Source organism: Barbus barbus, assembly GCF_936440315.1.
Source record: "Barbus barbus genome assembly, chromosome: 29".
Classification (NCBI taxonomy): Eukaryota; Metazoa; Chordata; class Actinopteri; order Cypriniformes; family Cyprinidae; genus Barbus; species Barbus barbus.
Genome location: NC_136757.1, coordinates 28,009,930 through 28,022,227, shown reverse-complemented (window position 1 = coordinate 28,022,227; position 12,298 = coordinate 28,009,930). Strand labels below are relative to the sequence as shown.

Sequence of the window (12,298 nt, the reverse complement as noted above, 5' to 3'; positions counted from 1 at the left end):
AAGTTATATAGACGTGCATAAAAGACACAAGACCGTTTTTAAGAAAGTACATTTGTTTGATTGATCCTGTAGAGTACACCAGACGTGTGAAGGACAGGATTCATCACAACACTCCTCACCGCTTCACGCAGGGGCTCAACATGAGGGCGGCCCGCTGCACCGTCTGTCTGGACACAGTCCATTTTGGACGGCAAGCCGCGACATGCATCGGTACAGATTACATGTAGACCATTTCCAAATACATTGTCATTATATTTACAAGTAGGGATGTGCCGATATGACACTTTCCATGAGTACGATACTGATACTTAAATTTGTTACTTTCCGATTCCAGTACCGGTATTGCATTGCACAAATATTGGGTAGAGAAACCACACAGAAAAATGGTAACATACAACATCGATACAACATTTACGATACAAATTGTTGCAAAGCAGCTCTACAGGAAATTAAATTTCCACAATATATTTATATATTGCAAAACCTTAATGTATTTAACTTATGGAAAAATTTGGTAATTCTGTATGTTGTCTGAGCGTTGGCATCCTCTGAGGTCCTCAGAGGGGTTGGCATTATCTTTTCTCAGGTGTTTGGTCATCTCAGATCATTTAAGGGTTGAATTCAGACTGAAGCTTCTGTAATTCCTAGTTACCAGAAACAGAAACAGAGAAACAAATAGAGACATAATTAGCGTAGCTGCTGTTCCATCTAAGCAAAAATGATTTGTTCAACCCAATCTAAAGAATAACAATAATGTACATTTGATCAGATGTAACTGCAGTACAAGATTATAAGATGCAATATGTGAAGGCTTGGCTAAAGAGATGTGTCTTTAATCTAGATTTAAACAGAGAGAGTGTGTCTGAACCCCGAACGTTATCAGGAAGGCTATTCCAGAGTTTGGGAGCCAAATGTGAAAAAGCTCTACCTCCTTTAGTGGACTTTGCTATCCTAGGTACAACCAAAAGTCCAGAGTTTTGCGACCTTAGGGAGCGGGTTGGATTGTAGTGTGGTAGAAGACAAGTTAGGTACGCAGGAGCTAAACCATTTAGGGCCTTATGGGCAAGTAATAATATTTTGTAAATGATACGGAACTGAATAGGTAGGCAGTGCAGAGACTGTAAAATTGGGGTAATACGATCATATTTTCTTGACCTGGTAAGAACTCTAGCCACTGCATTTTGGACTATCTGTAGCTTGTTTATTGAAGATGCAGGACAACCAGCTAGCAGTGCGTTACAATAGTCCAGTCTAGAGGTCATGAATGCATGAACTAGCTTTTCTGCATCAGAAACAGGTAGCATGTTTCGAAGCTTGGCAATGTTTCTAAGATGGAAGAATGCTGTTTTTGTAACATGGGAAATATGATTTTCAAAGGACAAGTTGCTGTCTAATATAACACCCAGATTTTTGACTTTAGAGGACGTGACAGTGCATCCATCTAGTTGTAAATTGTAATCTAAGAGATTCTGTTTACTGTTTTTTTGTCCAATAAGTAATATCTGTGTTTTATCTGAATTTAATAGGAGGAAATTATTGGTCATCCAATCTTTTAAATTTTTTACACAATCTATTAGCTTAGATAGTTTAGAAGTTTCATCTGGTCTTGAGATATATTTGAGTATCATCAGCATAACAATGAAAACTAATGCCGTATTTTCTAATAATATTACCAAGAGGCAACATGTATATTGAAAATAGCAGAGGACCTAGGACAGATCCTTGTGGTACTCCATACTTTACTGGTGATAATTGTGATGACTCTCCTTTTAAATGAACAAAGTGGTAGCGATCGGACAGGTAAGATCTAAACCATCTTAAAGCCTGCCCTTGAATACCAGTATAGTTTTGTAATCGATCTATGAGTATGTCATGGTCTATAGTGTCGAATGCAGCACTAAGATCAAGTAATACTAGCAATGAGATGCAGCCTTGGTCTGAAGCAAGAAGCAAGAAGCAAGTCATTTGTAATTTTAACAAGTGCAGTTTCTGTACTATGGTGAGGCCTGAAACCTGACTGAAATTCTTCATAGAGATAATTTTTTTGCAAGAAGGAGCACAATTGAGCAGACACAACTTTTTCTAAAATTTTAGACATAAACGGAAGATTTGAAATGGGTCTGTAATTTGCCAGTTCATTAGAATCTAGTTGTGGTTTCTTAAGAGGCTTAATAACCGCCAGCTTGAATGGTTTTGGGACGTGACCTAAAGATAACGATGAAGCGGTTCTTCTGCTACAGGTAACAACTCTTTCAGTAGTTTAGTGGGTACAGGATCTAATAAACACGTTGTTGGTTTAGATGCACTGATAAGTTTATTTAGCTCTTCCTGTCCTATAGTTGTAAAGCACTGCAGTTTTTCTTTGGGTGCGATGAATGAAGCTGAAATACTAGACGCAGTAGAATATACATTTGATATTGTATTTCTGATGTTATCTATTTTATCAGTAAAGAAATTCATAAAGTCATTAAACTGTGAGGGAATATTTAGATCGGGTGGCGTCTGTTTATTTGTTAATCTAGCCACTGTGCTAAATAAGAACCTTGGATTGTTTTGGTTATTATCTATGAGCTTGCTGATATGCTCTGCCCTGGCAGCTTTTAGAGCCTGTTTTTCCACGCAATTCTAAAAACTTCCAAGTTAGTTTTTCTCCATTTGCGCTCAAGATTGCGAGTTTCTTTCTTGAGAGAATGGGTATAACTGTTGTACCATGGCGCAGTATGTTTTTCTCTAACCTTTTTCAATTTGAGGGGGGCAACAGCTTCTAATGTATTAGAGAAGATAGTGCCCATGTTGCTAGTCATTTCGTCTAGTTCATGTGTATTTATGGGTACACAGAGCAGTTGAGATAAATCAGGCAGGTTATTTGTGAATCTGTCTTTGGTGGCTGGAACAATAACGCGGAGCCATATAATTAATATCAGTAATACGCAGCATGCACGATACAAGGAAATGATCAGTAACATCATCACTTTGAGGTACGATATCTATATCGGTAAGATTAATTCCATGCGATATAATTAAATCTAGCGTATGATTAAAACGATGAGTGGGCCCGGTGACGTTTTGCTTGACTCCAAAAGAGTTGATTAGGTCAGTAAACGCAAGTCCTAACGCATCATTTGTATTATCAACGTGAATGTTAAAATCTCAGACAATTAGCACTTTATCAACATTAACCAATAGATCTGAGAGGAAATCTGCAAATTCTTTTAGGAAATCTGTATATGGCCCTGGCGGTCTATACACAGTGGCCAGAGCAAGAGATAGGAGAGATTTATTTTGCATATCTAACAGTGTAACATTAAGCAGAAGTATTTCGAATGAGTTAAACCTCCTGTATCCTGTTTTCTGAGTAACATTGAGAATATCACTATATATTGTTGCCACACCGCCGCCACGACCAGTCTGACGGGGCTCATGTTTATAACAGTAGCTTGGTGGAGTAGACTCATTTAGACCAAAATATTCATTTGGTTTCAGACAGGTTTCAGTCAGGCAGAGTACATCAAAATTATTATCTGTGATCATTTCATTTACAATAACTGCTTTGGGTGCGAGTGATCTAATGTTTAGGAGCCCAAGCTTTAAAAATAATTTTTGTTCATTTATTTTGCGTTTTTCTGGTTTAATCACAATCAGATTTTTTCTAGATCCTGTATTAAATTTATATTTTGACCTCGCTAATCGAGGAACAGACACAGTCTGTATAGATTGGAGTACTTCTATCTTTTAAGTGGGTAGAACAAAAGCCATCACAGTAGTTATTTGACAATTGGCTTACTAGTCAGATGGAGCGTAGCGTCCTGGAGATGTTAAAATTAACAGTTTTTTTCCACATGAAAAGTATTTTATTATAACATCACTGAATCAGCCTAATTACTTTATTTATACCATCAAAGTATTTTTATGGGTTAAACTAAGTAGAAATAGTTTAAGTACAGGTTAACACTTTTTGTTGTGAAAAAGGGAATCGTAATTGTTTGGTTTAATTTTAGTAAATACATTATTCCATTAGTCACTTTCTTTCTTATTTTTTCTTGTCAACCCTGTAAAACCTGAAGCTAAATGAAGTTGTTTTTACATATTATACATCATGTGAAATGTGCTTTCTTCAATTGCAACATTTTACAACAAATTACTTTTAATATATTACAGTTACTGGTCATTACTATTAGGGATGCAAAAGGGTGGAAAGTTTCCAAAAATTTCCGGAAAGCTTACGGAGTTGGAAAATTTTGGAAATGTTCTGCCTCTTTGCAACACTAATAACTGTTATGAGTTTCTAAATTGAATTTAATAGGAGAAAAATTAAAAAAATGGAAATAGATTTTTTAAAAAGAACAATGTTTTTCCTCCTGTTTTTCCTCAAGCATGATCACTTTTCTGACAAGTTATGACAAGTTTACAGTTATTAAAATCTAGCAGTTTTTTTTAAATAGTGCATTTATTACACTTTTGTGTTATACTGCCTTAAACTGCATTACATTTCTGAAAACTAGTCAATGCTGCTGCATTAGTGTATCTAAGGGCTGAACAAATTGATATAATTTTTTTTTCTTTTGGAAAGTCATATTGGGTTTTATTTCTTTTTGATAATGGAACTCGAGGGAATGCAGAAATCATTTGTTGTACTGTTGGTTCACCAATATAGAAGTTACTATGAGGACTTGTGCTTCTGAAAAATACAGAAATGTGAAAAGGGCCAATCAGTTCAACCTGGGCTAAAGCTGAAGATGCTGATCCTCTTTCTGTGTTGGTTTAACCATCTTCTCACTCCTGCTTCAGAATGTCACGCTTTGTGCCACCCAAAATGCTCCCCGTACCTTCCAGCCACCTGCGGCGTGCCCACCGAGTACGCACTGCACCTGTCTGAGGCTCTGTGTCGGGAAAAGGGAAGCACCTCTGGTCTGAAAGACGTTGGTGGACACATGAGGCTGGAAGGATGGCTGAAGCAGCCCAGGTGAGCCATGTGCCATGAGCATGAACACCATCAGAAGAGAAGCAAACACTAAGTGTACATGGAACTGTGGTTGTCCTCCTGCAGAAATGGGAAGCGTGGTCAGGGCTGGGAAAGGAAGTACGTGGTGCTGGATGGATATAAAGTGATCACCTATGAGACAGAACCAAGAGATGGTTTGTGAATGTTTTTACTTTTCCCAGTGTGCAATGGCTGTGTTGGCATATTATTACAGAGCAACAGTTCATTTCTGCTGGAAAATCTTTAATCATACTAGGATATCCTGGTCAAGATGGTTTTGGGATAGTGGTAGCTTGCTTTGGCTAAATCTAGGTGTTTAGTTCCTCCTGATCAAGTATCTAGACATCTTAAACCAGATTATGGAGGTCTGCCGGTCTCCCAACCTACGCAGCTGACAAAACCCCTCTAAAATCTTCAATCCAAACCACCCGGACCATCAGAAACCAGATTGATGACCAGAGATGACCATGTGAAAGTTTTATCTATTTTCCAGCAGGGATAAACAGGTGTGGAATGTGTACCTTGCTGTGAATTATGTATAATCTGTCTTCTCAGAGTCAGTGAAGCCGTTGGATGAGTTTGAGTTGTCTCTCTCTGATGGAGACGTAACTGTTCATTCTGCTGTTGGAGCCTCTGAGCTGCCCAACACAGCCAAGACAGGTGACAGACTTTCTATAGAATTACATTGTACCATGTACCTATCAAACATCTTTAATCTGCTCTGCTGCATATCAGTTTAGAAAGTACTCCATGTCTGGACGTTGTAACATTTTTCTGCCTCCTAACATACTTGTATGCGTCCAGATGTGCCATATGTGCTGAAGTTGGAGTCGTCTCCACTGTCGACATGCTGGCCCGGTCAGACTCTGTACCTCATGACCTCAGGGTTTTCTGAGAAGCAGCGCTGGGTGGCCGTGCTGGAAGCTATTGTGGCCAGCAGCCGTGGGGCGAGAGAGAAAGCCGAAGCAGACGCTGTGAGTGAAAAACCAGAAACACCCACAGACTGTTCACAGTGACATTTAAAGAGTCAGTGCAGTGACATGTAACTGTAGGTTTGTCTGTTCTTACCAGTATAGTGGGATGCAGGGAAACATACTGATAACCCTAAAAGCTCTGCGAAGTGCATAAAATGAAAAATGCACTTTCAAACATACTGCTCACATCCTCATGATGCGTTTTTGGTTCTGTACAGAAATTGTTGGGTAACTCATTACTCAAGCTAGAAGGAGATGATCGCCTGGATATCAACTGCACCCTCCCGCTGACTGACCAGGTACCTGCGTCATCCACTAATCACAATCCCTTTAAATTTTCAAGATTTAATTATTTTCAGTCTATTTGTTATAGTTTAATATACCGTCATCTTGTTTTTGTCATCAGATTGTGTTGGTGGGTTCTGAGGAAGGGCTCTATGCCCTGAATGTGATTAAGAACTCCCTCACTCACATCCCGGGTATGGGATCCGTGTTTCAGATATACATCATCAAGGAGCATGACAAGCTGCTGATGATCGTGGGTGAGCAAAGATCACAACACTTTACTGCTCGTTTCAGAAACCAAAACTGAATGAATTTAACTAAGAGCCCTTGCAACAGCGCAAAAAGAAACTTAGCATGGTATACTGTTTTATTTAAGACGTTAATATCATGCATGTGCGCACGAAGTACCATGATAGTACTATTTTATTTTTTAAAGTATTCCCGTAGCTCAAACAGTTCTTTGTGTTGCAAGCACCATGCTCTACTATGTAAATACCTTGGTACGTGAATATGCTAATAATTAGATCAAAATACCATGATATTTCACAGACACTTTTATCCAAAGTTACTTACAAATGAGGATAATAGAAGCAATCAAACCAACAAAAGACCAACAATATATAAGTGCTGTGACAAGTCCTAGTTGGTCTAACGAAGTACGTGTAGCAAGCTTTTTTAAAATAACAAATAAAAAAAACAAGTAGATAGAATAGAAAAAGAATAGTGAATGCTAGTGTAAGAGGGTCCAACTCCAACCTCCTGGCTGTCCGGGAAAGTGTGATGGTTGATGAGCCTAGTTGGATGGAGAAATTGTGATGAAGTCATGGGCTGGCTGACCACAAGCAGTTCTGTCTTGGCAAGGTTGATTTGAAGGTGATGGACATGCGAGCAGCTATCGTCGGGATCATCAGGATGGAAGGAGAGGTAGAGTTGAGTGTCATCAGAATAGCAGTGATATGAAAAGCCATGTTTCTGAATGACAGAACCTAGTGAAGCTATGTAGACCGAGAAGAGAAGTGGTCCAAGAACTGAGCCCTGAGGCGCCCCAGTAGTTAGATGTTGTGACTTGGACATCTCACTCCTCCAAGATACCTTATTGCATAATAGCATCACTGTACCATAGTAACAACACAGTACTGTTTGACAAAGGATGCATTTAAAGTAAGTTGATTATGATGATGTGTTGCAGGAGATGAGCGGGCACTCTGTTTGGTGGAGATTAAGAAAGTGAAACAGTCTCTTTCCCAGTCTCACCTCCCCACGCTACCTGAGATTGTGCCATATATCTTTGAGACTGTCAAGGGCTGTCATCTGTTCGCTGCGGGCAGGGTAAGGCTGCAGTCACCATGTGTTTCACTGAATTGCAACTTCCTCTCTGTGTATTTTTAGTGCACTGTGTTGCATCATGCCTTTTGTGACGTGCATTGCAACACATTTGTACCTTACGTGGTATTTTGTGTCTATTCTTGTTTTAGATAGAAAATGGTCCGTGCATTTGTGCTGCAATGCCCAACAAAGTCACAATTCTACGATACAACGACAATCTGAACAAATTCTGTATACGGAAGGTAAGTGACATTCGAGGTTCTGGATCTTGAAGTAATGTCATTCCTCTGCAAACAGCTGCAATGTTTGACGTGCTCTTGCCTTCTGGTCTGACACCAGAGATCGCTCACACGAACACACCCCTAATGATCCGGCTCTTTATCTCTCAGGAGATTGAAACGCTCGAGCCATGCAACTGTATCCACTTCACCAGCTACAGCATCATCATTGGTACAAATAAATTCTACGAGATTGAGATGAAGCAGTGTGTTCTGGATGGTAAGTATATCAATGACGTCCTGTGGACACAGTTAGATGATTGTTTTTTAACCTTCAGGTCAGTCCACAATCTACTGACGTCTGATATCTCTTGTGATGGATCTGTTATTGAAAAGGATTCAGCTAGTCATTGCAGTAACATTTGCATATTCCAGGTTGGACCAGCTGGCGGACCATTTGTGAGAACATGATCAGGCACTTATAATTTGTAATTGTGCATTATGTAAACATCATTTTGCGTGATGGGCTGTTTTTGGCAGAGTTCCTGGACAAGAATGACGTGTCTCTAGCATCGGCTGTGTTCACTGGATCCTGCCACTGTTTCCCAATCTCCATCGTCCAGGTGTCCAGCACTCCGCAGAAGGAAGAATATCTGCTCTGCTTCCACGGTCAGACACCCATCACACAATCTAAACTACAGCAAGCTCCTGTTGCATGAGAATATTAGTTGCATGAGCAACAGTTCATACAAAATCATTATAGTCATGTTGTTCCAAACGCAGTTTTTTTTTTTTTTTTTTTTGCTGTTCTATGGCTTGCAACACTCTACTTCACTTTATCAATCTGACGAATGAACAAAAAAACATTTATTTGATTTGCCAAAAGTTACAACAATTTTTTAAAAATCTCTGATTAAATATGCAAAATAACTGCATTTCAGTTATAAAACCCTGTTTATAAAACCGTTTATATTGCATTTCTATCGCCAGCTGCTGGATTAAACATTACATATGATGACAATGCATTGCTATGCAGTACATGCTGTACTATGAAACATTTTTCAGTATTCTTTGTTACTAACTGCATACTCCATTGAAAACAGTGGGCAGTATACAATAGTAGGGTCCTACGTAATTGTTTATTTTTTTTTTACTTTATGAATTCCTTTTTAATCTCCATTTAAATATTCCTGACTAAATGGTTAAATAAAATTGTATTAATCAAAAAGCATATCTAATTAATTGAATTAAGAAAAACAACAATTAAACAAAAAATTTACAATAACAGCGCCTTGTGCTTATTTCCCCTGGAAATTCTTTGTTTTGCAAATCACTTAAATTGCATTGATTTTCTACATTGTTTTTCTTTAAATGTCTCATTTCTAATAACAGAGATCGGTGTGTTTGTGGATGCTTACGGTCGAAGAAGTCGCCCTGATGATCTCAAGTGGAGTCGACTTCCCCTGGCATTTGGTAGCCAGTTTTCCATTTGTAACAACCCAAATGTGTAAACGATAGTGATGAGGACCTTCAGGATCACTAACTGAAGCATCTTCTGTTTCCAGCATTCAGAGAGCCGTATCTGTTTGTGACCTACTTCAACTCGCTGGATGTTGTTGAGATTCAGGGACATGCAGCTCTTGGGTAGGATGTACAGCAACATGCATGCATATAAGACAATAAAATTAACATTAGAACTTGAGTGTGACACTAAATCCTCTTTAAAACAGGCCTCCCAGTCTTGTTCACCTGGACATTCCTAACCCACGTTATCTGGGTCCGGCCATATCGTCTGGTGCCATCTACCTGGCCTCGTCCTATCAGAACAAACTGCGGGTCATCTGCTGTAAGGGCAGCCTGGTGCGGGAGTCTGGGGAACTGCAGAGGACCGGTTCTAGCAGGAGGTGTGTGTTATGACAATTTATTAGAGTGAGAGCCCGGCTTTAAATTCTAAGTGAATGAGTCACTATTGAAAATCAGATGTTGTATGTTTGCAGATTTAAACTAACTTTTTTTTTCATTTTAGTTTGTTTTCATTCACATCAATTGTTGCAACAATTTTCTCTCATTTTTTGTTTTGTTTCTAATCCAAGGAAATAGTAAATGTAATTATTTGATGTCTGCTATCTATGGAAACTTATTTTTTGCCAAAGAAAGAAAATATAAAAAAACTTATAAGTTGCCCTTTATCTTACAATTCAGAAATTTTCTCAGAATTGTAAGCTTATATCTTGCAATTGTGAGTTTACATGGCACATTCCTGACTTTTTTTTGCTGAATTCTGCATGTGAATGCAATTCCAAGAAGTCAGAATTGCGAGGTGAAAATTCATAATTCCAAGAAAAAAGTCAGAATTATGTGATAAAGTCAGAATTGCAAAATGTAGACATGTAATTCTGATTTGAAAAAAAGCTGCAATTACTTTTTTTATATTTTTACTCTGTGGCGGAAATAAGCTTCCATAGTTAATCATACTGCTGCTGCTGTTAGTGATCTTACAACGGTTTTAAAGGGATTCTCACAAAAAAAAATCCCTTTACTCGTGGTAAAATCACACACAAGTGGCCTTGAGTTGCTTATTGCTGCATCGATATTTCATGTTCACAAACCGTATGAACCATCTTGTGTGCAGTCAAAGCATCATGCATTTACCCAAATCTTCACAGCAGCCCAAACAAGCGCGGGCCGCCCACCTACAACGAGCACATTTCCAAGCGCCTGGCCTCGGGTCCCGGGACCCAGGAGGGGCCGCTGCACCGCGAGCCCAGCACCCCTCACCGCTACCGCGAGGGCCGCACGGAGTTCCGGAGGGACAAATCTCCAGCCCGGCCTCTGGAGCGCGAGAAATCACCCGGTCGGGCTGTGCTAGACAGCCGCAGGGAGAGATCGCCCGGGCGCTTCGAGAGCAGCGGCAGCGAGAGAGACCGGGAGCGTTCGCGCCTTCACAGTAGCTCTGTTCGCACCCAGCTGACTCCCGTCAACAAGGTACGCATGAGACACTGCCACGTAAACTGTGTATCCTTCTAGGGATACAGACATCAGGTTTGACGATGTTCATGCATGCTCAAATGCATGAACATCCGCTGCTTTATAGTTAAATTCCTTCTAGTTATGGCCTCAAACAGGATGCTCAGTTAATGTCCAGCCTTTAAAAAAAAAAAAAAAGTCTCTGGGAAAAGACGTTAAAATCGGCATCCTTTGCAGCAGTAATGATGTTTCTGAGCTGATCTGCGTCAGACAGGGCAGGCAGCCTGTTGAAGTGTTGAAGTGACCTCTTTATCCTGGTGGTGGTGTAGGTTTGGGACCAGTCTTCAGTCTGAGAGCGTCCCGGAGGGATGACGTAAGAGCCATCGTCCACCTCCCGCGTGGATGGACTTGCCCTTTTAACAGGCGCTTCGTAAAACTCTGAACTATATCATCTCATGCCTGTAACCGTGAACAGAGCCATGTTATTCACTCGCAGCCCCAGAGTCTGGGACATTGTGCTGATGTTGTAAACTCTGTCCATGCTGTAATCATTCATGAAGGTCTAATGTAAAGAAAAACAACGGCGATGTTTTGGGGAAAGACTTTGAAGGATTATCCCGGGTTCAGTACAGTAAGCTTTCATCAGCGTTTTGTGGCATAACTGCAGCCATTACATTTTGACTCTCCCCTTATTTATTTAATGTAAAAATTGTGGTAACAGTAAGACATTTACAATGGAAGTAAACAGGTACTGGTAAATTTTGCGACTTTGGCCAATTTTAATGTCACTTTCTTTCTAGTGAAAAGAACATCCAATTTTTATTTATTATTTTTTATGCACTTTATTTGTTAGCATCAGTATAGATTTCAATTATAATACACTGGCCATTTTCTCAAAATGAGTTTTTTCCACTCCAGCAGTTTCATTCATATCTAAATTCTGAAGGTTTTTACAGACATTTATAAAATTTCATTTCTTAACACTCATATTTTTTCATTTTCTGATTTATGGAGTGATTTTAAAAATCCTGTCTGTAAAAATATTAAGTTGAAACAAAAATGTAGAACATGGCATTCTCCAACGCTCAGATTTCTGAGTTCTGGAAATGTATGTTTTGAACATAAATTCAATACCAAAATACCAAACATTCTTCAACAAAAATAAAAAAATAAAATAAACAGAAGAAAGAAGCCCATACAGGTTTGGAGCAGCTTGAGGGTTAGTAAATGACGGACTTTTCATTTTTGAGTGTGAACTATCACTTTAAAAGAAAAAAGTTAATTGCATAAATCTATATTTGAACTATAAAGTGTCTTAATCATCCATTTAGTGGTAGGACTACTTTAGGTTGTGTTGTTTTCTTCATCTAAACATGCTCGTTGTAGTATTGACCAGCACTGATGAGGTTAGTAAGCAATTTTAACTCAATGCCCTTCCATTGTATTTTACTGGAACCATCATTTTTGGTTTAGTTGAAATTATGATTTGTGGTAACTGACAACACACCACAAATGCTGTACATTTATACTGAACCCAGAATATTCCT

General features: G+C 39.1%; 1 protein-coding gene across 1 annotated transcript in view; it reads left to right on the top strand.

Moving 5' to 3' along the window:
* Positions 1–11,249, top strand: part of LOC306849360 (citron Rho-interacting kinase-like) — a gene marked incomplete at its 5' end in the record, with an annotated part of 60,005 nt that extends 48,756 nt beyond the window's left edge. The window contains 16 exons of the mRNA XM_079384318.1: positions 73–210; positions 4,789–4,963; positions 5,048–5,136; positions 5,537–5,641; positions 5,786–5,955; positions 6,174–6,254; positions 6,362–6,497; positions 7,430–7,569; positions 7,716–7,808; positions 7,956–8,064; positions 8,325–8,453; positions 9,177–9,257; positions 9,350–9,428; positions 9,515–9,688; positions 10,451–10,769; positions 11,081–11,249. Of these exons, the coding sequence (XP_079240444.1) occupies positions 73–210; positions 4,789–4,963; positions 5,048–5,136; positions 5,537–5,641; positions 5,786–5,955; positions 6,174–6,254; positions 6,362–6,497; positions 7,430–7,569; positions 7,716–7,808; positions 7,956–8,064; positions 8,325–8,453; positions 9,177–9,257; positions 9,350–9,428; positions 9,515–9,688; positions 10,451–10,769; positions 11,081–11,104 (2,042 nt within the window). The 3' untranslated portion in view covers positions 11,105–11,249. The remainder of the gene's footprint in view (positions 1–72; positions 211–4,788; positions 4,964–5,047; positions 5,137–5,536; positions 5,642–5,785; positions 5,956–6,173; positions 6,255–6,361; positions 6,498–7,429; positions 7,570–7,715; positions 7,809–7,955; positions 8,065–8,324; positions 8,454–9,176; positions 9,258–9,349; positions 9,429–9,514; positions 9,689–10,450; positions 10,770–11,080) is intronic.
* Positions 11,250–12,298: the final 1,049 nt, after the last annotated feature.